General features: G+C 38.6%; 1 protein-coding gene, 1 non-coding gene and 1 pseudogene across 3 annotated transcripts in view; 2 read left to right on the top strand and 1 right to left on the bottom strand.

The window, feature by feature from the left end:
• Positions 1-488: 488 nt before the first annotated feature.
• LOC112478533 lies at positions 489-607 on the top strand (annotated as a pseudogene).
• A 9120-nt stretch (positions 608-9727) lies between these two features.
• NBAS (neuroblastoma amplified sequence) overlaps positions 9728-26885 on the top strand; it is a 250417-nt gene continuing 233259 nt past the window's right edge. Inside the window, exons 1-8 of one of the 2 annotated variants that reach the window (XM_006910241.3) lie at positions 9728-9909; positions 11885-11939; positions 13537-13573; positions 14302-14379; positions 14725-14772; positions 18067-18110; positions 24583-24716; positions 26722-26855. In XM_006910241.3, the coding sequence (XP_006910303.1) occupies positions 9793-9909; positions 11885-11939; positions 13537-13573; positions 14302-14379; positions 14725-14772; positions 18067-18110; positions 24583-24716; positions 26722-26855 (647 nt within the window). In that variant the 5' untranslated portion in view covers positions 9728-9792. Of the gene's footprint in view, positions 9910-10275; positions 10439-11884; positions 11940-13536; positions 13574-14301; positions 14380-14724; positions 14773-18066; positions 18111-24582; positions 24717-26721; positions 26856-26885 lie in introns of those variants that run through there. The other variant, XM_025045807.1, reaches the window with a different exon arrangement.
• On the bottom strand, positions 13079-13197 carry LOC112478542. Its single transcript, XR_003045882.1, has one exon. It is a non-coding gene; the product is annotated as a 5S ribosomal RNA (ribosomal RNA).

Raw genomic sequence — 26885 nt, 5'->3', positions numbered from 1 at the left:
ACCCCTGAGTTGTAGGAGATACACAGGTACATCTCGAAGGAACAGAAGGCCTCACGATTGTAAACTTATTTTAGTAAATGCTCTAAGAAAAGGTTTTCAGGGGCACATGCTAGGTGTTGGGATAAATTAACAGTAAATTCTTTGGGGAGCCTTGAGCCTTCTCAGGCAGGCCCTTTAAGGGGACTAGGGCCATCTTAACAGCCTTGCGTGGTAAGAAACTGTCAGCATGTAACTCTTTTAGTGTAGGGGTCAGGGAGTAGACAAAATCATTCGTGCTGAGAATCTGCCATTTAATAGGCCAAGATTGAGGCCTAATTGAGAAGAGGGCTCAGAGGAACCTGACTTAGGTTAGTCACAATTATGCCTTCCTTTAGGTCTCCCAAGCCCCATGTTTAGATTAGGAAACTAAGGTACAGATAGATTAAATAATTTTTGCAAGGCAATAGAGTGAGTCAGTAACAGAGCTATGATTCAAAACAAGATCTTTGGTCTATAGCCATGCTACCCTGAACAAGCCAGATCCCGTCTGATCTCAGAAGCTACGCAGGATCAGGCCTGGTTAGTACTTGGATGGGAGACCACCTAGGAAGACCAGGTGCTGTAGGTATAAAATGTAAATTAAAAAAAATAAGAGATTGTAACCTGACAAGGTCCTTGCAATTTGTGAGGTCAAATAAGGGTTGCCTCGCCTAAAAAAATAAAAAAGTTAAAAATAAAATAAAAACAAGGTCTTCGTTCATGACTCTCTAGAGTCTAAGCCAGAGGCAGGAAAAGACCTGGGGGACTGTCCAAGTCGTGATCCCTGGGGAGGAGAAGAAATGACATTCTCTGAATGTGTAGTCACTGCAAAACTATCTCAGGTTTAATGTAAATTCTAGAGCAGTTTCTAGCATAGAGGTACATTTACTTTAACGTGCTGTTTTCTTACCTGGTTACTTAAGTTTGGTAAAGATTTTTGTCTCCTCTTAAATGCTTTGCATTTTTCTTTTAGTTAATTCCTTCAGGATTTAATTAAGTTGCAAGGCTTATGTTTTAATCATTCATCTCATGTCTGTATTAAATTGTATTTAAATAACAATTTAGGCTTTAAAAACTTTTAAGAGTTTAATATTGGGTATATATTTTTATCTAAAGAGAAACCGAAAATGATAAGGATTTCAACAGGAACCAGTTTACTGTGTGAAATTCCACCGAGGAGTTAACATTATTAAAACTGAGAGACAGCTAGTAATTCCTCCTCAAATGGTTCTTAATCCTTGGTGTTTAAGTTAGCTTTTCCAGAGAGCGTCTGATCCTGATGTTTTCATAGCTTCTACATTTTTGGTTAGTACTTTGCCTTATCAAAACACATGATCAATTTCTCATCAGCTTCACTGACTCCTTGTTCTGTTGGTTCATATTTCCACTGTCATTTTTTATTAGAGGAAGCTCACGGATGAACTAAAGGACTGGGCCATAATTTCATTAAAAAGACAGGAAAAAAAATCAGAGCTCACGAATGGTCTACTTATTGAGAGAGATCTTCCTTGAGCCTGTATTATTTTGCTGGAGAAAATAAATGCTTTTTAAAAGTTGCAATCTCCCTTTTAAGCAAAAAGCGTTCATCAATAACAGCTTTGACATAACCATGAATAATTCATGCAGTCAACAGAAAGGTACCTTTCTGGGCCGACCTTCAAGCTGGCTTTAAAAAGATTAAAAAGCCCTGGTCGCTGTCCACAAAAAATTACAATATTTTGGCTTTATAGTTGCCTTTTGAGTTTTTGAATTTATTGGTGTTATTTGAGACTCCCTAGGTGTCCCCAAGTCTGTGGACCTGAATGATGGTCGGCGCGGTAACATGGAAGAAACATTGTCATTTCACTGGTCTTGTTCCCGGTTGGTGACACAGGACCCTCAGTGTCACCAAACATTTCTGGGGAGCCCCAGAGGCATCTTATACGTGTTGGCAGACAAGTGCATTCCTTTGGGATGCTGCCCGTCATCTCCCTTTGGAGCCATCTGTGGATTGGCTATCTGTGGTGTGTGTGTCTGTGAGCTGGGTAGCTGTTTGTGACAGAGCTTGGAGAACGCTGTTGCCTTTTGTGTTTCCCTCTCTGCAGTTCTGAGTTTCATTTCAGGCAGTTTGTCAGACAAGACATCCTGAAAAACTCCCACAAACACCAAGAGCACTTGCTAAAATGGAAAAACAAAACCACAACTTTTAAAACAGACAGATGAGTTTGTCAGAAAAGAAAGGAAACCCCGAGTCTCGGCAACAGGCAGGAGAATCCACGGAAGAAGCAAGCGGTGAGGTCACCAGCTGCCGTAGGGACCGAGCTTTGATTTCAGGGCTGACCGGAGAGGTAGGGTGGGACCAGTGGGGACACTGGGGTCAAAGCCTCCAGCCTGTGGAGGGAGGAGAGTTGGATCACTGACCACCGGTCATAAAGGTGAGACCGAAGAAAAGCTACACAATTAAAATAAAATCCCATAACATAGCGGCAGACAGCAACCAGATTTGTCTGCTCGGCCTGGAATCTGAGTGGGTGTAAAAGCCTCCTGTGAGAATTCGTGACCATAGCCTGGTCATCTTGCAAGTCTGGGGCCTGAATTTACATTATTTGTAACATCTGAAAGAATTTAGAATCTGAATTTAAAGTGGACCTAAGACTCACAGGTACCTTGCAAAAGTGAATGTAAGTCTTCCCAAGGGAGGTCATCCTCTCTCACCTGAGGCCTCAAAAAATGCTCACAGCGTGGATTCCAAAGTATATAAGCAAACAGGACACATACGCACACACAGTACATAATGAAACAAGCCACCATGAGCAAGAGTCAGGAAAAAAAAAGATCTTTAATGTCTTTAGGTATTAGAAATATCAGGTAGAGAATATAAAGTATGCTTGGCGTGTTTCTAAAAGTAGGAATTGAAATGTGAGTAAAAGTAAGAAACTAACAAAATGACCAACATACTTGATTTTTTTAAAAGAACTTCTAGAAATAAGATAGATATATATATATAATAATTGATATTAAAAACTTGATGGAATGATTAAACATAGACTAAGCTGCGAAGTGAACTAGTGAACTGGAAGATCTGAAGAAATCACACTGAATACAGAAGAGAAACAAAGATACAAAGTATAAGAGTGAGGTTGTGACATAGAGAGGCTACCAAATTCCATCATATATCTGAAGAGAGTGGTATTCCGGCAATTTATGAAAATGTAATGACTGAGAATTTCTTATAAGTGATGAAAAAAAATAAAGGGAATAAGGAAGAAATTATATTCCAAAGAGAGGCTACCAAATTCCATCATATATCTGAAGAGTGGTTTTCCGGCAATTTGTGAAAATGTAATGACTAAGAATTTCTCATAAATGATGAAAAAAAAAAAGGGAATAGGGAAAAAATTATTTTCCAAACTTCTGAAATTACTCTTTATAAGTCAGAGTGCGGTTGGAAGAGAGTCTGGTGTGTGTGTATGTGTGTGTAGATGCATATGTGAGTATGTGAGTGTTGTGTTAGCTTCATTATTATCATGTGTGTGTGTGTGTGTGTGTGTGTGTGTAGATGCATATGTGAGTACGTGAGTGTTGTGTTAGCTTCATTATTATCGGGCCATCTTATTCCAATGGCAGAATTTTCTCTATCCTGATTTACATTTGGTTATTTATTCTGTCCTTCCCTGCTTATAATGGATAGTTTTATTTCCTTTATTCCACTCTGTAGTTTGGAAGATACACATTGTATTTCTTTCTTTCTTTTTAAGAAAATATGTAATTAACAGGATATTTTTCTATCAAAATCTGAAGTTATTTAGTATCTCGCTTCTGCTCCAAAATCAGAAAGGACTTTAGCACGCTATTCGCTGAAGTCTTCTCTCCCATATTCCTTGTTTGCGCTGTCTGAAATCATAGATTTACCTTTTTCGCCAATCTTTTATTATTAAAGTTTTCACATGTGGCAAAATTGAAAGACTTCTACAGTGAGTACTCATGTATCCACCACCAAGATTCTATCATCAATATTTTTCCATACTTGCTTTATCACATGTGTTTCCATTCAGTCATCCTCAATCCACCCACCAATCCATCTTTTTTTGATGCTTCAAAGTCTATTAAAGATCATCTACTTTGTTTTTAAACCAAATAGAACAAAAGAGCTATTCTTACATATAAATCAATAATTGAATAATTTACCAGTATAGATATATATATATTTTTTTTTTTTTATCAATTCATTCATTCACCTCCTGCACTTGCTCATTTTTGTGTTTGTCACCGGTGTCTCTGATAAGGCCTAGTTCCCAGTTTGTTGCTCCATACAATTTGTGAGCAAGGAAAGTGGGGGAGAGATGACCTATGTGAATTGGGTAGAAAATTAGTGTAAATGAGCTCTAAGTAAGGGGCTGGAGATTTCTTCTTCGCTAATGCCATTGATGAATTTTATGATATCTATTTGGCTGCCATATTTTGAAAGTCTTAGAATATTTATGGAAGGATTGATTGGGATTCTCCAGGCTTTCTGGAGGAATAGAATTTCTTGAGTCACTCTCAATATTATTCTATTATTACGATGAATATTTATACTCTTCATAAAGTGCTAGTTTACCATTCATTCAAGTACAAATGTATGACACCTATACCAGGTAGCATTTAAGTGTCCAACTTCAATTTTATTATGCCCTTTCAAATTTAAAATGGAAGCCACTTCATATGATCCTTGGCCTCTAGTAGGAGAAAGCGTAAAAGGGTTAAATGCTGAATCATTAATGGCTTTTGGCTTGATGGGCTTTTTAGCTGATGGAAGCTAAAAAGCTGAACTCCTACAAAGTGAATGTCAGTTAATGATAGCTCTGCATGGAAGAAGAGAAGAAAAATGATTCTTTTATGTGAGATATTGTTACATAATTTTTGTCTGATTGTAACGTAGAAATATCATGGCCATCAGCAAAGTAAATGAGAATTATATTTTAGTTCAGTTGAGGCATACTAGATATGCTATTAAGATAGGAAGAAATGGGAAAAAAAAAATTTGTTCTTCCCTTCCCCTCATCAAAGCCTTATAAAAACATTAGATTACTTCTCATTAAAATGTACCCATTTTAACACAGTACCTTATCTGTCGATCACTGGAACATTAGACAAAAAACTGTGTTTCAATTCTGGCTTCACCTCTACCAGTGTGTAGCTTTGTTTGGGTCACAATGATTTTGAGCCTCAGTTTCCTCATATACAGGGTTATTAACCCTTTTCTTGCAGCCCTATAAAGAGGAGCAGTGAGAAAGAATAACAAAGTACCTGGTACGGAGCTTGGAGTGGAGTAGATACACAAAACGTGGCTATCAGTATTATTCGTATTATTATTATTATGATGATGATGTCTATTTTGGAATTGTCTCAATTTTTATTTCGGTCTTATTTCCTTAAGCAGTCCAAAGTTACCATTTGTGTCAGCTATTTATTTGAAAAACCTAATTTTACTTTTTAGAATGACCTTTTCATGACTTAAAATCTCTTTAAATCGGACCCAGACCTTCAGCTAAATTAGGAAGTTGGTTAGATGACCATGTTAGTACATGGCAACAAACTCATACATATACTTAATTCCGCCCCTCCCACCCCCAATAAAAGCAAGTGATAACACTCCCGTTCCACCTGGCGGTACTTTTGGTCATCCAAAACAGTTCATTCCCACTGTCCACCATTCTAAGTGCCCCATCTGTCTTCCTTGTGACGTGTTGTGTATGAAGAACAGAGCACAGGATCAAGATATGAAGAACTGCAGCTTTTGACTGTTTGGATTTTGTCTCTGTTGTGATCTCACAGTTTTCTCTAAGCTTCAGTTTCCTTATCTGTCAAACGGGGATCTGAATCCCTCTTCTGAGTTTCTATCCGTCCACCTCAGCAGTGTCTGTAAGGACGAAAGAGCTCTGTAAGTCATGAATGCTATCAATGTATTAATGTAATAATACTATCAATGTGTTATTAACTAATAACGTCCACTCAGAAGCAACACTGCAGAGATCCGTATACTACGGATTCTTAATTAGGTAAATCTGCAGAAGCCACTGGTGGAAATGTCAAGAGAGGAGTGGTTTCGATGCATTGAAACACAACTCACATGAGCTTGAGGGTAATGCACTGGCTCACTTAACTAGGAATACAGAAGCACACAGAGACCACTCTGTTTCAGGCATGCTAATATCAAATGAAGTCTCCGTCTTGCTTGTGTTTTCCTCAATGTTTTGGTTTAATTTTCTTACCATGCGGACAGGCTTTTTCTCTATAGTGAATAAGAGGGCTGCTAACAACCTCTAATTTGTATTTTTCAAACTCTATGATCCAAAAAGGAAAGATAGTTTTTCCTCCACTTCCATGGGGGAAAAAAAACCCCAATATCCCAGGGAACCATTCTCAACTCAATGCTTGTAGTCAGAGAAATGGGGCTCTCTGAGTGGGCACACTTGGATCAAGAAGGCAGAGGTTGGGGATCGGCAGCCCACTAGAATTACACGACTCGAGTAAAGGAAGAACAGTTAGAACCATTCTCTAAAGGAAGCAAAAGGCCTGGGCAGACAAACGCGATAGCTATCACTGTAAGTGTGAGGGAGGGAAGGAGAAGAGAATTGTGAAGAGTCTTTATGAAATGCCCAAGGTCTTGTCACTAAACCAGCCACCCTCCTGTTTCAGATTTCTGGGACCATCCTCTCAGTTTGCCCAGGAAAGTCCTGTTTCATACCTGTTTTCCTGGCAAAATTATTAAAATCATCCCTTTTCATTCTCAATAGTGTCTCGGTTTGGACAATTAACTAGTCGTTGTAAATAAGACCAATTAGCACTTTGGCCTCAGGCACCCAACCTGTCTTAAATCACCCAGTTCCTTTGACTCAGATGAACTTTCATTTGAACTTCGATCATTTCTCCACATTCCCTTTTCCAACTCCAATGTCTGATACTCTACGTTTGAAGCTCTTCTCATGACATACATATTCTTAGCACCTTCTTCTCTTTTACTGGACACTTCGCATCCTCTCTCTCCTGGGAAGTCTTCTGGACTTTAAGCAGTGGTGAAGAAAGCCTCATAACCTGCTCGTCTGCTCAGAGCGCCTCTGGTAGAATTTTCCTCCTAGGAATCGCTCCCCATTAAATGTGCACTCACTTTCCAAATGGTGTAGTTTCAACCTGTGCTTTTTATTTCAGCCAGGCTGGCCTTAGGATTCCTGTTCTGTTGTAGGAACGATGGTGAATGGGGTAAAGGCGAGGCTGAAGAAAGCAACTAACATAGCTTCGGCGTGATGATGCCGAAGAAAAAACAATTCCTGGTGATGCGTTTGCCATCACCTCCTTCACAGACCAGCGAGGAAGGAAGCATCCTTTGTCCACGTGGCCAGCCACCTCCTGATTGTGGTTGTGTTGATCAGATGGAGGCAGCGAAGAGAATGAATGAAGCGGAAAGCAACCCAATTTCTGTCTGAGAAAGGATGACAGAGGGAAGGGGAACCAAGAGCCAAGGAAATGGGCGGGGGCAGTGCCGACGCCCTGTCCGCCCACAGAGGCCACCCCTCGTGCTTCCCAACAGAGTGGCGTTCCTCCCTGTTCTCATTCTGTGGCATGCAATGCGAGAAGTGCTCCCTGTAGCTGTGCAACTTGCCAGCCCTGGGATGGGGAGATGTCTGGCGTTTGCAGTTGAGGATTTGCTAAAAAGACACAGCTGCTGAGAAGTACTTTGGTGATACAATGAGTACAAAAAGGTTTGGGGAAAGTTTTTCATTCATTCAGCAAATAATATGTATTTTGTCCTGTGCTCTGTGCCAGGCACTGTTATAAACTCTGGGGAGATTATTATGGGGCCCTATGCAGCTGTTCATCTGTATCTTTTATCACAACCTTTAATGAACTTGTACTTGTTTTCTTTGCGCCTGTGAGCAGTTGTGGCAAATTATTCGAACTCAAGGATGAAGTCTTTGAAATCTCTGATTTGCGGCCGGTTGGTCAGAAGCACAGGTGAGAACCTGGGGTGAGTCTGGTGTCTGAAATGTGTTATGTAGGAGAGGGTAAGGAAGTCAGTCTTGTGGGACTGAGCCCTCAGCTTGTGGGATCTGCAGTTATCTCTGGATAGTTGAAATCTTGGTTGTTCAAGAATTGCTTGTTGGCATTGGGGAAAACCTCCACATATTTGGGGATGAGAAACGTCAGAAGTGAAGTGTTTTGTGTGAGTAGTAAAGGAGACACACAGGGAAGAAACACACAGTAGGTAAGAATGGGGTTTTTACCTACTCAGGTTTGGAAAGCTGAGTTTTTTCCATTGTATCTTCTGTAAGCACATAGCAGGGCACCCTGTTCTGGCAGAGCCCACATATTAGTGAATGGGGACAGATCATAATTATAATAAAACAAATTAGAAAGCATTTTGGGTGATGACAAGCATTATGGAAAAAATAGAGAAGGTAAGGGGGATCTGGAGAGCTGGAGTTCAGGGAAGGTGGTTGCAAATTTAGAAAACAAGCAGTCAGAGTAGGCTTCAGAGAGAAGGTGACGTTTGAGCAAAAACTTGGAGTTGATGGAAAGAACCGGGAAATATCTGGTAGAAAGCCTTCTGAGCAGGGCGAACAACCCATGCAAGGTCCCTGAAGTGGATGTGTGTCTGGTATGCTCAGAAACAGCAAGGCCAGTGTGGCTGAAGGTAGTGGGGGAGGTGTGGAGCAGGAGATAAGGGGAGAGTGTGTGGGGAGCAGGCACGTGATACAGGGCTTGCTTAGAGGTCATTTAACTGTGAGAGAAAAAGGAGACCTGGGCTCCCTAAGCTATAATTGCATCATTGCCTAATGCATCTTGATGGAGATTATGCAATATGATACCTGCAAAACGTCCTCCATATTTGTTTCCTTTTTAATGTGACTCAGTGTTAATTCTTCGTACATTCGTTCAGGTTACAGTGGGCTCTGCTCACAGTATAAGGCCTTCCACATAGAGGCACATGTTGAATGAATGAGTGAACAAATGAGGCTGGCATTTGAGCCCCTCCGTGTAGGTCCTCAACTTGTCATTTCAATTTTACTGCTCCCCCATCCTTTCATAACTTGGGTTCTGTTCAGCTGTCTGCTGTTTCAATGATCTATTTCTGCCTCTATCTTTGCTTACCTCATTTTCCTTTACATGAAATGCTCTCCCCAAATCTCCATTTGATTCAAATTCTAATGATTGTTAAAGACCCAGGACAAGCTCCACTTCCAGCCTCTCAGGCCTTCACCGCCTTTCTGAGCTCCTATAGCATCATTCCCCTGATACCTTTCATTGATGTAATCTGTTTTGTGGCAGAACACTGTTTGAACTCTTTATGTGTTAGGCAACTAACACATAAATGAATGCTAGCATCTTAGGGAGCCATACCTTTCATTGATGTAATCTGTTTTGTGGCAGAATTTTTTGGCGTTTATTTCAAAAACACTGTTTGAACTCTTTATGTGTTAGGCAACCAATACATAAATGAATGCTAGCATCTTAGGGAGCAACTTTTTACCTTTTTTGTTTTATAGAAGCTAACTGGATAAGGGAGATTCAGACTTGGCTGATCTCATGCAGATTAATAAGCAAGGAGTGTACCGGCACCAGGACCCAGTCGTACCTCAGTTAAGCAATAGTCATTGTCCTTTTATTTACAAAAGGGTTAACCTAGCATTTCCTTTCCACAACCTGTTAACTCCACCCACTTCCCAGAGCTTTAAAAGCGGCTGCAGCCTGGGAAGCGTGTCCCTCTCGGGATGCCGTAGTTACACACCCTCCGCGGCTAGGCCCTGGGCCAGCATGGCGGCCTCCGAGTCCGTCGCGGCTGTCATTCCAGGCACCGTGGAGGGCGAGGAGGAGACGATTCTTTACGACTTGTTGGTCAACACCGAGTGGCCCCCGGAGACAGAAGTGCAGGTGAACCAGGCCCCTCTAGAGCCGCGGCCAGCTCGGCGCAGACGCTGCCGTGGCAGAGCCACGTAGCAAGAGCCACGTAGGGGAGTGGAGCCGGGCGGGCGGGGGCGCAGGGCTCGGCGGCTTCTGCGGTTGCCCTGGCAACGGCGCCAGGGGCAGGCGGGGGTCTGGATCCCCTAGGCCGGGGGTTCCCGAGATTCCTCCCAGGCTCCGAATTCGGTGATCGCCGGGCAGAATCTCGGGCTCCAGGGCACGTACCTTCCCACTCCGTTTCGCTGCGGGCACTTGGAGGGGAGTCACAGCGTCGGACTCCACGTCCTCGTATCCCTGGATTCTCGCGGGTCCCTTTTCGCGGGCCGGCGAGGGCGGATCCTCCTCATCTGCAGCGGGAGAGTTTTCCGGAACCCAAAGTCAAGGCAACACCTGGCGGGCTGCCGCGGAGCGCGGCGTCGAACCCTCACTCCGACTCGGAGCTGAATCGCGCCAGTTCTTTTGCATTTCAGATACTGAGCCAGTGGATGGGCACACAGAGGTGAATGACTGTCGTGGTGCGTGCCGTCTAGAGGGGGACAGCCCAGTAAACATTTCTCATCACCTAGCATAACATACGCTGTGATAGTGGTGTGAGCAAAATGCCTTAGGAGTGAAGAGTAAGGAGCTACTAAGGTTGGGTTGTCTGCTAAAGAAGGGGTTGTAGGGATTGGTGACCTGAAATGGACCTTGGGGCTCTCAGTTCCCTAGACAGGGCCTCCCAGGCACAGGATGAAGAGTAGGAGCCAGCAATCCACATTTATCCAGCAGGTATTTATTGAGTATCTAACATCTGCCATTTCCTGTTTTAGATTCAGAAAACGCAGCAAGATCGAAAATGACTTTTAATAAAGATCATGGCGTCCAGCCCATATAAATTCTCTTTTACAGCATCTTCTTAAGGTTTCTTTGTTGGAGAAACGACTCATTCTCTCTCTCATTCTCCTATAAAGTTGGTGGTTTTTCTTTAACTTCCTTCCCACTGCAGTTTCTGCTTGTCTTGAATAAAGTATTTTGTAGGCTGGCAGAGATCTGCACATAATTTTGTTTTTCAAGTATTTTAGTTTCTGTTTGTTTTAAACAGTGTATTTTGTAGGGTTAGGCAGCCAGGAAGCGGTTGCTGCTGCTAGTTGGATAAGGATAAGTTTCCACTCATTAGCACTCACTGGTGAATTACGGTATGTTTCAGAATGCTTAACTAATTCGATTTAAAAAATAAGCCTAGCATCAACTTACATTGAAAAGTCGTGGCACTTTTTTTGGTTCTGTTGATTTCAGCTGTTGAACTACAGGCTCTTAGAAGCAGATGATCAATCAACCCACGTTTGTTTTGTGAAATGACTTTTCTGTTTTAGAGCCATATGTGTCTGCACTTAACTGTGTGTCTCTTTCTTAACAGCGCATTAGTACATCTTACTCTTTTGTAGTGCCTAGTGTTTAGCCTACACAATATTTAGTCTATACTTAAGGAACTATTTAATGTAGCACTTGTATATCGGTGTGTGTGTTAGTAGCATTTTCTCTGTGGTTATACAACATTCAGTACATTTACCTTAAGACATGAGCTTATGAATCTACATGACCCCTTTTCCTGCAAGCAAAACTTGTTTTAGGCCTCTGCAGCCCACCCAACTGAGCTGAACTGCGACCAGTGAGGTCTTTGCCTGTGACTTCTGTTTGGACCGGTGTCCTGGTTTTAAAGTTTTCAGCCTCAACCCTTGTTCTCCCCTGCACAATTCATCTTCACAAATACCTGTAACTCCGTTATGCTCACGTTTACTCCCTCTTTTCCTAGTTCTGCCTCTACTTGTTTCTATCTATAAGTAGTTTTTAAATACTGTTAACTTGTATCCGGTGTTCCGAGTATTAACAAAGAAGTATAACTTTACATATTGTGTAAGGATTACCAGGAAATTCTCAAGTATAAGTTTTCTTTTTTCAATTGCAGCCTAGAGGCAACCGAAAACATGATGAGTCTTTTATCATCACAAAAGCAATTAGAGGTAAATACAGCTTATTTACTTTTCTACATATAAAGATACAGTCAGAAGATAATCCCCCCTCCCCGTTTCATTCATAACTGTGCTATTTTAGAAAGTTTAGAGATTTTAAAGTTTGTTCTTTAGACTTCTAATGTAGAGCCTGATAAAAGCAGAGCATACATGTTACTCGAGTTTAATTTTATATATGTATATATTTTAATTGTATGATGTATGATGTGTACATACACACACACACACACGCGCACACACGCACGTTTTTCATGCAGCTTAGAGCTAAGGTGTGGCCCGAGTTTAATCATTATGGATGTATTCTATGAGAAATGAAGAAAATCCAATCCAATCTGAGTCTCAGAAAGTATGGATGTTGAAGGTGAAAAGAGAGTGACAGGCTCTTTTAAGTGGTTTACATGATGTTTCAGGTACATCTGGTCAATTACAAATTCGATTAACCAGGGCATTCATTAACTCCTGACAGTACATTTGAGCTCACAGGATGAGGAGGTATCAAGCACTAGCCACATTAAGCTGGTGCTGTGAGGACTTTACATTAATTGATGTCAACCCTTCCCAGACCAGTTGTAAGTTTCTGTTTTTAGGTGAGGAAACTTGCTCAAGATTATTCATTCATTTGGAATTTGACTGCATGTCTTTTCTGGTTCCAAAGCCTACCCTGGTTATACTGGTAAATTTGAGCTACTTTTAAAGAGAGGATTCAGATTCAAAAGAGTTGAGTACTTGAAATTATAATTTTATCTCCTGAAATAAGAAGCATTAGCACATTCAATTTTCATTATTACAAATGCTTTGAAAGTTTGAAAATTTAGAAAATGTACTCAAGTAATCGAATTTATTGTAGAAAATTCAGAGAATATAGAAAATCATGTTATTCTTCGCTTTGCCACCCAGAGATCATTTGTTATCCTTTAGACCTTCTTCTAGTGATACACATCTAACTGGGTACATATGTTCACACACACATATATTTTAAATGGAATCATATAAAACATTTGTCAACAGTGTTAGAGATTTCGTTTTCCGTGGACCTCCCCATTTTTAGATAGTGTTATTTAATCTTTGCTGTAAAGTGTAAAATGGTATCTTAATTTTTATTAAAATACTTGGATCTTCTTTTTTTTTTATGCCTACAGCACCTGGTCTTCCTAGGTGGTCTCCCATCCAAGTACTAACCAGGCCCGACCCTGCTTAGCTTCCAAGATCAGATGGGATCGGGCTTGTTCAGAATAGTATGGCTGTAGACAAAATACTTTGGTTTTAAAGGATGATTACTATGATTTCTACTCCATGATTTTCTTTAAAGCCTCTTTGGTGAAATTTGCATCTTAAATCTCTTTTACTTTTTGTACTGTTAGGAAGTACTTCACAATTTTCAATATACACATTTTTAATGTAAAAAATATCTTATAAAAGCTATTAGGTGCATTAGTGTGCATATTTATTCTCTTAAGAGTTGAATTCTGTGTTTCGTTTTGTAATGAATCAGTCTACAGTATATTTTAGACTTATCAGTAAATTTAATTTGAAAAATGATTTCTAAAGAACAGCTGATTCATATTTGACTTTGCCATTTTTATTACAGATCGTTTATTATTTTTACGCCAATACATCTGGTACAGGTGAGTTTTTAATTCCGAGAAACTGTGAGCATCAAAGACAAACAGTATCCTATATGTGACTTAAGTTTTTGGAATTGAATTGTGATATAGATGCTGACATTTAGGTGAACCCAGTTTATAACACATTTCAAACATTTGGCATACTGTGGCAGGATATCTTAGTAGATTTAGGATAATTTTTGTTCACTTAGTCATTATCAGAAATATCTGACAGCTGCTTTCTCTGATGAGCATTCTCAGCCTTATCTTGAATGTCCACATGATGGATCTGTAGCTTGCATATCTTTTAAAAAACAAAAAAACTTTTTGTTCTTATTGTCGTATCACCTCTCGGGGCTGGTATTCAGTTGTTGTGCATCAGAGAAGGCTCTTTATGTTTCAGTTCTTGGATACTTTTATATTCTTTTGAGTGTTAAGTGTTTTCAGGCACAGTCCTAATTTTGAGCCCTATAAGGAACAAAGAAATGATTATTCTGACAAAGGATATAATTCAGCTGTTAAGTAGGAATTTAGATGTTTTATTTAGATATATTTTATAGAATTGTTTATAGATAGATTTTTCTTGTGGACATCTAATCGTAAGAGCCCCAGAGATAATGTAGTTTTATGAAAGAGACCTTTGGCTCTTCTTTAGAAGCAGCTCCAATGTTTTCTGCTGTGTGTGTGTGTGTGTTTGTGTGTGGTTTTCATGATTAGATTTTAAGTTAGCTAATATGTTGTGGTTTCAGCCCTGCACCTTTTTTGCTCCCTGATGGACTGGTTCGCTTGGTTAATAAACAGATAAACTGGCATATGGCCCTTGCAAGGTAAGGATGTATAAAATTCATATAATGTGTCTCTACCTGAATTAGCATTTAGCTTTCATTATGGACATTAATTTTGGGGTCCTTATGGCTTAGTCTTTTTATTATATATAAATTTCCTTTGACACACATGATTAGTATTGTTTAAATGTTAATTTGAGCTGTATTGAATCTTTTTTATGCTTTTGCGCCTATATACTAATCTCATTCTTAGGTCAGAAGGTGGATAATTAAAGCATGTGAAAAATTTAAAAATGATGTTAACTTCTTAAAATAATTCCATCTATGTGGAAGATGCTACAAATAGTCATAAAGCAATTTTTTTTTTTTTCCTCTTCCCTGTGATAGCAACGGAAAGCTTCTGGCTGCTGTGCAAGATCAGTGCGTGGAGATCAGGTAACTGTTAAAGGTCATTAAAAATTTCCTTTGAGAAACATTTTACTTGATTGATGAGAACTAAGAGTTTTTTAAAGGGGCATATTTAAAGGGATTTTACTGTTAACTCACATAATTTTGTGAGGTGTCAGACACCAATTTTGCCAATTAAAGGATGAAGGATACTTTCTCAGAGTGGCATGTTTGTCTTTCCATTTCCCCAGATCTCTTTCTCTTGAGAAATTTTACTTTCTCAGATGATGCATATCTTCTAGAACTCTGGAAATCACTCTTATTTGACTATTGTGAAGTCAGCTGAGCGGATGCTCAGGAAGGTATAAAAAAAGTAGGGGCTGCTTTACTCTTGGCATAAAGCTGTGGTAGGACTCTGGGTTTACAAAAAACCAAGATTATTTATATCTTGGGACCAGCAACAGCCTCTGTCCTCTTGAGACAGTCAGTGGCATTGCATACACATCTGGAAGACTTCTCCAGGCTGGGCTTTCCAGGTACTTTATTTTTAAGTAATGCATCAGTTGCAAAAGACGTAAAACTATAGCAACTAAGGAAAACGAGTTCATTCTTTGGGAAATCAGCAACAGCAGACGGCACATGTGGCCCCTCTAAAACTGGGGACTACTCCTGTCTCCAGGCAAGGCCGAACTCTTAGTTCTCAGAAAATAAGCAATGAGGCAGAAATTTCCAGGTGCCTAGATAACCAGTCAAAAGGTTTTTCTGCTACTTTATTATTCTCGACTATAAATAGTGTAGATGAGAATTCAGTTATCACTGGTTTTAGCTTTCTGTTGAAGTTTCTTTTTTCCTCCATTTATCCAAACAGAATTGGACCCCTTAACTTTTTGGGGAGTAGACAAAGGGTTTGCCCCCATTGATGCATAGACTTCAGATGGGGATCCTCCATTATTCCTCTTAAGACCATTGGGATAGAAATGATTGGCCATAGTGACAGCCTTTCAAAACTATCTAACTTGGCATGGCTTTAATAGGCAGGTTTCTCTTTTTTAACAGCGTCATTAAGCATCAGGTTTGCACAGTAATCGAACTTATATTATTTATAGGAATGGGCTAGCATTTCCTATTCCATTTATTGCAGTAATGTGAAATGTCTCTTTTTGAGAAATGTGTTCATGATGTGACTTCTTTATGAACAACACCGAATAGTCAAAATTTATTTCCATCTTTTCCCTGTAAAATGAGAACATTAATGAAACGATTTGAGGTGTTGGGCTCAGGGTATGCATGGAGGTATGAAATTGATATTTAGGCCTGTGAAGGAGAGTTTGACCAAGGGTTTCATGGAACTCGCTAATAAAAATTTTAATGAAAGGAATAAAAATTATTTGCTTTTAAAAAATGATGTACTGGGTTGTTAGAGTGCTTTATAAAACGATATTTATAAAACTTGGATGTATATCCATCTCATGCATTCGATATTAAGTAGTGAGAGGAGAAGTCTGGGCGATGGAAGTGATGCTCACGACGGTCTTATTCAGCTGGTCTGGAATTTGCAAAAGCTTCATAATGTTAGTATAAAGACTCACATTCTTACGTGGTGAGACGTTAACTCCACCAGGAAGCCTTCCCTGAACATACCCCATAGCGCTTATGGACCCCCCGTTTCCTTTATTGGTTAGTCAATTCTTTATGCTCCTCTAATAATCAACACATTTCTATATTATACTTAATGATAAGATAATGCTAACATGTGTTAACTCATTTAATCCTCGCAGAAGCCCTACAAGGGAGATATTGCTATTTTCCTCTATTATAGAGGCAGGCGCTATATGATTAAATAACTTGCCCAAGGATTTGAAATCAGCCCGGCTTTGAACCACAAAGCTGTACTACCTTTCGACCATTTATGCTTGTATGGTGACATGCAGGTGTCCCACAGTAATTTAGGGCCCTGCTTTGCACTAGTCCAGGGTGTGCCATGCAACTAAAACCCAGTGTTCCTGGGGGTCTGGAGTCTGCAGCCCCACTTATACTGTGCGTTCCTTGGAGGCAGGGATTGCTTTTTTCTTTTAACACTTTATATTCACTGGAACATAATAGATGCTTAGTTTATGGTTGATGAATAAATGGAGTGTTTGCAAATAGGACAGGGGAAGCAGGTGCTGGGAGGGCGTTACAGGGCATAGCCCACTGACGAGCTTAGAGCTGGCAGTCGGTTGCTTTTGTTGAGTGAATCTAGACACACACACTTGACAGTGACCTGAATGGAAGTGTCCTTGAGCAAAGATGGTGGAATGGTCAGCACAGAAAAAGGGCAAGGTGGATTCCAAAAGTAAACCCTGGGACAAGTATCGGTCCCTGAATTTTTAAGACATTTGTTCTCTCTTCCAATGTCTCTTTTCCCTCAGTGAAGACCACATACGATGCACGATTGGCTCTGGTAGTGACAGTAATTTGCACCCAGTATCCAGGAAATATTTGTTGATTGGGTTAAAATACAAAAGAGAATTCTAGTGTCTGGGGTCATTATTTGATATTAGGAAGTGGTTATAAATAAATGGTTTTCAAGGGAAAAAGAAGCTGAAACACAGTTTAGCTTTTAGAAGCGGCTCTGTCTTTCCTGCTGTTCCCCAACTTCATTTTTATAATGAGTGGCAGATGACTCTCACGTGCTCTAATATGGCATATTTAACTTGCTTGTATGTGGAGCTGCTCATGGATGAAAAAAAAACCCCAAATGATTTGTCATGAATTGCTACTTTAATTTGTAATTTGGCAGTAATTATGGATTATAAGTGGCTATATGTTTCCTCTTTTCTAAATAACGGAGTGATAATTTCTTATGATTAAGGACTGTTATAAACATGGGAACTAATTAGAAACCATCTCAGAACACAACAGAAAGCTTTAAAATAAGGGACAGGTTAATGACATGAGAATACAAGACATGTCACCTTAAATTTGTTTAAGTATCTTAAGTGATCAATCTGAAGAGCTTTAAAAAATATTTTTGCTTAGGTTCCATTTCAAATTTATTGACTCAAGACCTTTGGGATGGGGCCAGGCATCTCTGTTGTATTAAAAGATCACGCTTAAACTCACTCATGCTTATATCACTTTATTCCCTGTCGTAGCTTTGTTTTTGATGAAAAAGAAATGTTGGAAGAAAATGTCGTCACTAATGAAAGGGTCTTATTTGAGGTACAAAACCATCTCTGTAAGAGAAGGGATGATTTAGTGTTGCTTAGAGAAGTTGTCTATAGTATACCTGGTGTTTTACAGCAGTACACAATATTGTAATTGTCAAACTGTTGTCTTAATTTTGTATGTATTTTGCAGGTCTGCAAAAGATGATTTTACGTCTATTATCGGGAAATGTCAAGGTAAGAGGTTCCAAAATATATAAAAAATGAAAACTTCAAATCTGCAATAGTTTACAGTATTTCTTGAAAACCAGAATAGATATTAGATAAATATTTGTTAACCAGTATCATTATGACTTTTAAAATAATTTAAAAAATCTTAACTGATTTCTGTTATCACCTTAAACATTTTGCTTTAAGATGTGCATTTTGGAGAAGTTTGAAATTGAACCTTTTTAAAAAATCTAAGCCAGTTTCATGAGAAAGTATTCGTAAGTGCCTGTAGTCTTTTATTTTGAATTCAGTGCAGAAATATTTAGCTATAAGTCAAGAGTTGTTCAGATACAGACTATTAAAAAACATCTGAGATTTGATCATTCTTTGATATAGTCAGCAAAAATATACTGAGTGTCTTTATATTTCTGAAATGTTTTCTTGGGTACCATGTGTGTGATTGTGAGCAAACAGGCCTCTTCCCTTACCTCATACAGGCACTCAACTACATAATTATAAACTATGACATATCTGATGAAGAAAAAATATAGATACAGAGTAGAGTGAGAGTTTTTAACCAGGAGTGTGAGATGACATTGTTGAGGAAAAAATGACTTCTGGAAAGCAACCTTATGAGTAGAAAGAAGGTTGGAGATGCGGAGAGTGTTTTGATCTGCGTAGCAATGTATGAAAAGGTGGCTGGAAGCTTATAAATGAAAGATAATTAAGAGGTCGCTATTAGGTAAATGCTTCTATTACCTGTTTTATTTACAGGGCTTACCTGCAATTCTGTCTGACCCAGTGGTGGTTTAACAGTGTAGTAGTTGTAGGAATCATGATCCTGGTCGTTGTGAAGGTGACAGACATTTGCAGTGTCCTGTGTGCTGGGCACTGTATTCAGTGCTTTATATACATCTTCTCATTTAATTGGAAGATTATGATATATATATTTTATCTTAGAGCAGCATAAGATAAAATAAATATTTGACAGCGAAATGGAGCATGGAGAAGGGAGGCAGTGATAGTTTTGAAATCTGCAAAGTGACGGAGATACAGCCCATTCCCCAGACTCTCCGTGGAGACACACGCTGGTCTTAAGCTCTTTGTCAAATGCGTGTTTAGTGGCCTGGGGCCAGTTTCCTTCTACTTTTTTCATTCTTGGCCATCCTCATGTTTCGAGGAGATTAAAAATCAAATGTTTTAAAAGTGTCTTGAGTTCCCTATGAACGGTAATGTTAATTCTATTAGTATGTTGGAATCATTATTCTTAAACAATTCTGCATATACTGGTGGATAAGGTAGTGATAGTGGACTTATCTTTACACTTGGTGTATATTGTGACTTAGAAGCGAATGTAAAACTTCCTGCATATTTTGTGTACTCTGCTCTCTCCTTATCATGTCGCTCCTGCTCTGTTCCCTGGATGGCCAGCGGTACCTTTGTCTCTATCAATTCCAGGCATTTTCTCTGCTTTTGCCTCTCTCCCTTCCTTCTTTCTGTAACAAATACTTATTAAACTGGCACTGTCCTGGGCACTGTGTATGTACGCAGTGAGGAATGAGATACAAGCTACCTAGATGTCGGGTTTGTAGCTCCTCAGGAAAGAGAGCAATTTCATTGCAACTGTACCATGCGACACAATGGCGAAGCGTCACCTTTAACTTTTCCAGGTCTTGAGAATCTGTTTAAATGGCTCTTGCCTCCAGCTTCAGCCCTCACAGTCCCAGTTCAGGCTCTTAACATTTCTTGCTTGGTTTCTTGCAAAATTCTCCTGACAAGTTTTGCTTCTGTATGCTCTTCGCCAGTCTACACTTTGCGTTATTTGCCAGACTGATCTCTTAAAAGAGAATTCTATCAGGTTACCCCTCAGATACGGTTCCCTTCCTTTCTACCTAGGTAACCTTGGACAAGTTACTTTACCTCTCTGAGCCTCAATAATCTGTAACATGGGTCTCATTTTATAGATTGGGCTGTGCAAAAGTTATGTGAGCTAATATATGTAAAGTCCTTAGCGTGATGTGTGACACTTTCTAAGTACTTAGGAGACATAAAGCAACTGCTACTACTAGTATTATTCTGCCTATCATCTTTCAATTGTTCATCCACCATTGACTTCAAAATACAGTTTAGATTTTGTAATTCAGGACACAAGACCTTTCACAGTAAGGTCCCCTGCCATGTGTCCTCTGTCTTAGTACGGAGCAGCCTGCGGTTTCCCATCCCCGTCTTGTTTTCAGGCCATGGTACAGATACTTCCTTTTGCCTAGAAGCTCCCACGTCTTTATGTAATGAATTAGTCCTTCAGAATTTAGTTTGAACACCAGCTACTTTGGGAACCTTTTCCTCCCTGCCCTCTTCGCTGCCATTTGTACATCTTAATGTTTTCCCAGGACTTATTTGTACCTTTATTACACATTTGACCTAATCTACTTCCCTTTTTAAATTGTCAATTTGTTTGTCTGATTCACAATTAGACTGTAAATTCTTTTGAAGGTAGGGCTGTTGTCTTACTCAACTTTCTTTTTTATTCTTAGTGCCTAGCATGGTGTCTAATACCTAGTAGGCACACAAGTTTTGGTCCTATTACCTGGGTATTGGCACTCGAGAGCTATTAAACGTGATTTTTATGAATGAATGTATGAGTAAAGTACATTTGCCTATTTCTTGTGTTAATTTTGGGAATTTATATATATACACACACACACACACATAATATTTTGTTTATTATTCACATATAAACATATGGGTAATTGTCATGTTATTTGTTTTTTATTCCTAATGTACACAAATGTGGGTACGTACCATGTATGGAACAGTAAAGATAAGAAGTCTTGTTTGCTTAGTATCCTTTTGCAAATAATCGAAGAGGAGTAGTGTTTGTGTTTCTAAAGCTCAGGGCTCTAGCATTTTCTGAATTTACTTTTCATAGTTTTCTCACCAATGTTTATTAAAGTAGACCAGACCTGGGTTAAATAATATATAAGGATCAAAAAGTTCCTGGAAGAACAATTTGAAGATATTCAGTTGCCTTTTTCCTAGTGCTGCCTGCTTGTTGGGTGAGGGCTCGGGGCGCCTTCTGTGGGCTTCTGAGAAGGATGCCGAGAATGCCCAGGTTCAGACACGCAGGGGCCTTTGAGCTTTGCCATTAGACACCTGCTCTTAGACAGAAAGTAATGAGAAATCTACAAGTTAACATGAAAGTGGTAAGCTTAACCCCTCTGTATTTCACACAGATTATAGTATTTGTTAGGTTTTAGTGTGTACAGTTAATGTGGCAGCATGGATGAGGTGATAATGCTTTGAGAACTAATGTTTTATTTTGTTGACTTCTGAATGTGTGAATTTATGACCTTAATGCTGCATTAATAGCTTCTTTCCATTTCATATAATGTGAGGTAATGATCATTTGCTTATTATCTGCTTCATCTTTATGGGAATAATTCTCATATGCCAAATGATATTTCATGTGTATGCCCGGAGAAATGCAGCCAGATTGTTGTTAATGCAATTTGAAACTGCATATTGCAGAGTCTGCAAACAGAAATAGGAGCTATTTGGTTCCACTTTGATATTTTTCAATTATTGTTTTATAAAATGAATGCCATTTGAGAATGTTTTCAGTGTGGATCGCAACTCGTTTTGGCTCTGCTTGCCTGCTCGTAAAGAGTAATTCAGTTTTCTCCATCTTGAAGAGTGACCTAAAACTAGAACACGGAATTAGACTTTTTTTAAAGCTGTACTGTGTCAATCAAGAGATTTTCCTCATTTCTGATTTTGAGATACCATAAACCAGAGCGGCAGCTCGCCTGATGCTGAGCCGCAGCTCGCCCGTTGTCAGCGTGCCCAGGTCCCGTCAGCCCTCCATTGGCCCCAGAGCCCTGTGACAGCCCGGCTCAGACTGGTTGCCTCCAGTTTCCAGCAAGCTTGTTCATTTACCATTAGGTGCCATACAAAACATGATTTTCTCTGTGTCTGGATGTGAGAAAGGTTGGGAAGCAAAGACTGTTTGAAGCACCAGGATTTTGAAGCAAGGTGGGAAGAGCCATCATTAGGCCTTTGTGCAGATGACCTCTGTGTTCATGGCGATACTGGCCTGTAGATTTTTTTTTAATGCTTTTCTGGTTTGGTACTGGAGTAATGCTGATCTCAAAATCTGAGTTAGAAGTGTTCTTTTTTGTTTTAGCAGAAGTTTGTGTAGAATTTGAATTATTTGCTTCTTAAATGTTCAATAGAATTCACCCGTGAATTTTCGAGTACATTTTGAATTCCTAATTAGAAATTTAAAATAGAAAGTGTTTTAAAATTTTATTTTCCTCTTGTTTCAGGTTTTTTTTGGTGGAATTTTCTTCTAAATCATAGGCTATATTGGCTTAAAGTTGTTTAAAATGTTCCCTTATTGTCCTTTCGCTGTCTGCCAGATCTGTACTCACGTTTCTTCTTTCGTTCTTGATATTGGTAGTTTGTGTTCTCTTTCTTTTCTCTCGAGCAGTCAGGCCAGAGTATTATTAATTTACTCTTCAATAAGAAAAATTTAGGTTTTGATTCCTTTTCTGTTTTATTTGATTTTTGCTTTTATCTTTTTCTTTCCTTCTGCTTACTAGGTTTAATTCGCTTTTATTTTCTAGATGAAAAATAGACGTTTAGGTCATTGATTTTTAAACTTTTCTTTTCTTATGTAAGTATTTAAGTCTCTTCTACTATAAGCATCTTTTTGTTGTTGATATCTAATTTAATTCTGTAGTGGTCAGAGAACATATATAACATGGTTTTAATCTTTTAAATTAATTGAGTCTTGATTATGGCCCAGTGTATGGTCTGTCTTCATGAACCAATTCTTTGAAAATAATTCGATTAAAAGAATTTAAAATAATTTGATTTTTGGGTATGGTGCAGTTATTGTGTATAGTGTTTTATAAATGTCAGTTCTATTGAGTTGGGTGTTAGAACTGTTCAGAATTTCATCTTTATTGATTTTTCTCTCTGATCTATCAATTACAAGGAGAGGTGGGTTGTAATTTCCAGTTATAATTGTGTATTTATTTTATCTGTTAGTTCTGTCAGTCTTTGTGTGTTTAGAAGCTCTAATTTTTAGGTATATACATGTATTATTTTGTCTTCTTGTTGAAATGGGCTTCTTTGCCCTGATGAAATGTCCCTTTTTATATATAGTAATACTCCTGTCCTGGAGTCTATTTTGTTTAATTTTAATGTGGTCACTAACTTTGTTAATGATTAGTATTTGCATGACATACCTTTTTTCTCCTGTTGCATTTAATCTGTGTATTGATATTTAATGTAAATCACTCATTGAAAGCATATAACTGAATCTTGCTTTTTTTTTCAGTCTGACAGTTTTTGTCATTTAATTGGAGAGTTTAGAACATTTATATTTAATGCAATTATTGGTCTGGCTAGGTTTAATTTTACCTTCTTGCTATTTGCTGTTGTTTATCTTGTCTGTTTCCTTTCAGCGTTTGCTCTAGGGTTAACAATATGCGTTTAAAAGTTATTACACAGTAACACAGTATACCTCCATTCACTCCTATTCTTTTGTGTTACTGTCAGTTATTTTACATATGTTAAACCCCCATGATATGTTGTTATTTTTTGTCAAGTTACTTTTTAAGAATTTGCAAAACAAGAACGAATATATTTACATTAACCTCTTTTCTGTTCTGTCACTATTTCTTTGTGTGAAACTGACTTTCCATTTGATAGTGTTTGCTTCAACTCGAAAAACTTATTTAACATTTCTGGTAATGCAAGTCTGTTGATAACAAATTCTGTCAATACTTGTTTGTCTGAAGCCATCTTTGATTTTGTCTTCATTTTTGTAAAATATTTTCTCTGGGTATAGAATTTTAGGTTGACCTCCCCCCCATCCCCTTCAACTCCTTAAAGATGTCATTGCATTGTTTGTTTTTGATGGGAAATCAATCATTACTATGATTGTTTTTCTGTATATAATCTTCTAATTGTGTGATTGACTCAGAACAGTTCTTGATTCACCTGTCTAAATATATATCATATTTTGTGCATGTGTATTCTAATCCTTTCTATTTCTGTGGCATCTATATTTGATATATGTAAAAGCTCTCAGTTGAAATTTTCATTTTTTGCTTTAGAGGAGATGAACTCATTAGATTGGAATTATTTTATGCCCATTCTCTATGCTTTTGATCTCTTAATTTCCTAAGTATTTTGAGGTATGTTATTCCTGAGCCGTTACCTCACTCGGGCATGCTCAGCATTCAGCAGACCACTGGCGTCAGTAGGCTTTGCTTCTCAAGGGAGTGGGCAGGGCTTGGCTTTGGTATATATTTCCCTACTCTTACTTGAAGTGATTTCTGGGGACTGTTCTTTTCTATTGAACTGAAGTGTTAGAGATTGTTAGGAGGTGATGTAATGTAGTTGAATTCTCACTTTAGTTGCAGTAACTATAGGTGTTAGTTATCTTTATAACATGTTGCTAAAAGCACTTCTTCTCTTTTCATTCTAGTTCCCAAAGACCCCAAACCTCAGTGGAGACGTGTAGCGTGGAGTTATGATTGTACCCTGCTGGCCTGTGCAGAAAGCACAGGAACCGTGAGGGTGTTTGATCTCATGGGAAGTGAACTCTTTGTTATTGCCCCGGTATGTATGTGCCTTCAACTGATAACATACTTGTTTGAGAGCCTTTTATGTCTACGTACTCGAGAGAATGAATGTGAAGAGAGGGAGATGATAAATACAAATCTGAACAATAAGTCGTGAACTTAAGAACCTAGTTGGATATCTGTACGTGAAGTAATTTATTCTTGGTATTTTGTAATGCAGTATCCAGATGTAATCCACCATTTTTAAAACATGGTAGTAAATGCTAAGCAGAGATGCTGAAAACTGTTATAAAGTTCCTGTGAGGTAAAGAAAGTCAGTGGGCTGTCACAGCAGGAACCGCTTCGAGAAGAGTTCAGATTTGTTACCCTAAACAGAGACTGGAGAAAAAAACTAATGGTCATAATGACTTGTATTTGTATAGTGCTTTATACTTTATTAATGACTTTGATTTAGTGCATTTTTATTTAATATTCACAACAAGCCTTTGAGTAGATTCAGTAGATATTATCCTCATTTTACAGTTTAGAAAACTGGAATTGAGAGTGAGTAAAATGACCTTTTCCATGGCAGTCAAGTTCATAAGTGTCTCTTTTGGGAATCCAGTGCTTTTTACTTTGCATCCTTTTCCCTCAAGTGGACAAGGTACAGGGCCAGGTAGAACAGTGGTTCTAACTGGGCTGCATCTTAGAATCACCTGCATCTTAGAATCACAGCTTTATAAAGAACAAAAACAAAAACAAAATAAATTAACTGGATTGCCCAGGTTCCACCCCCAGAAATTCTGCTTTAATTCATCTGTGTGGGCTTTGGGTATTGATGTTTTTTTCAGCTGATTAAAATTTTTCCCCCTGATTTCTTTAAATTAAAAATTATTGGGGTGACATTGATCAACAGAATCTAGTAAGTGTCAAGTGTACAGTTCAACAGTATGTCGTGTATATTTTGCATTGTGTGTCCACTACCCAAAGTTAGAGTTCTTTCTGTCACCACTTATTGATTAAAAACTTAATAAAGTTTTTCTGCTGATTCTAATGAGAAGCTAGGGATGAGAACCAATGATCTACAGAATGATTTTTATTCAGATATAACGAGTGGAAAAACTTGAAAAAGTATGTTGGGCTCTTATTACAGAAGTCCTGGGGAACCAAACTAAGATGTTTGTGTTACTGTTTGCTAGGTCAGCGCTGTGTGATAGAAATGTGACAACTATATACAGGATCACACACATAATTTTAAGTTTTTTAGTGGTTGCATTAAGAAGACTTGAAAGAAACAGGCGATATTTATTTAACATATTTTATTTCAATAAATCCTAAATATTTCAACATGTAATCAGTGTAAAAATTATTAATAAGATATTTTACTTTCTTTGGTACAGTTGTTTTTGAAATTTTGTGTCTCTTTTTATTTACAGTATACCTCAGTTTGGGCTAGCCATGTATCAGGAGTTCAGTAGCCATATGCGACTACAGTATTTTACTGCATGGTTCTAGTAATGAGTGACCATTCGAGATGATAAACTTTATTATGTGTACTTCACAAGGTTCACATGCCTTCAGGTCCTTAGCAATATAACATGATACTTAGTTGACGGAAACAGTGTGGCTTGGAGTAAGTGTTTTTAAGAATTCTTTCCTTTAAGTTGCTGATTGGAAATGGAAAAGTAACTGGAGACTTTTTTTTAGCATAGGTTACTGCTGGCAGCAGAAATCAACATTTGAAGGCTTATATCTGAATTCTGGCTGAATGATAGCATTACTTTTTTTTTTTTTTTTTTGCAATGGAAGTACAGTCTAGTCATAAATTCACTTATCTAGGTGAATTTCTCATCCTGAGAAGCTGCTGTGGTTCCAGCTTATGACGTGGAGAGCTGGTCTAGACTTCAGTTCTAGGCATGCTGATTTGCATGATTTTTCAGTATGCAGATCAGTTCTGGGGCTGTCTTAGTTAGAATGCGAGTTTTAAGGCCAAGGTCTCATATGTCTTTCAGTTATACGTATGTTAACATCTTTTAATAACTTAATTTCTCCCTCTTCTACAGGCATCTAATTTAGCTGGTGATTTGAGCTATGCCATTGCCGGGTTGATATTTTTAGAGTATAAGGCAAGTGCACAGTGGTCTGCAGAACTCTTAGTCATCAATTACCGAGGAGAACTTAGGAGTTACCTTGTAAGGTAATAACCTACTTTATTTAGGAAGACCTA

This window comes from Pteropus alecto, unplaced genomic scaffold (genome assembly GCF_000325575.1).
Source record: "Pteropus alecto unplaced genomic scaffold, ASM32557v1 scaffold61, whole genome shotgun sequence".
Classification (NCBI taxonomy): Eukaryota; Metazoa; Chordata; class Mammalia; order Chiroptera; family Pteropodidae; genus Pteropus; species Pteropus alecto.
Note: the sequence above shows the minus strand (reverse complement) of the source record. Positions and strands in the feature narration are given on the sequence as shown.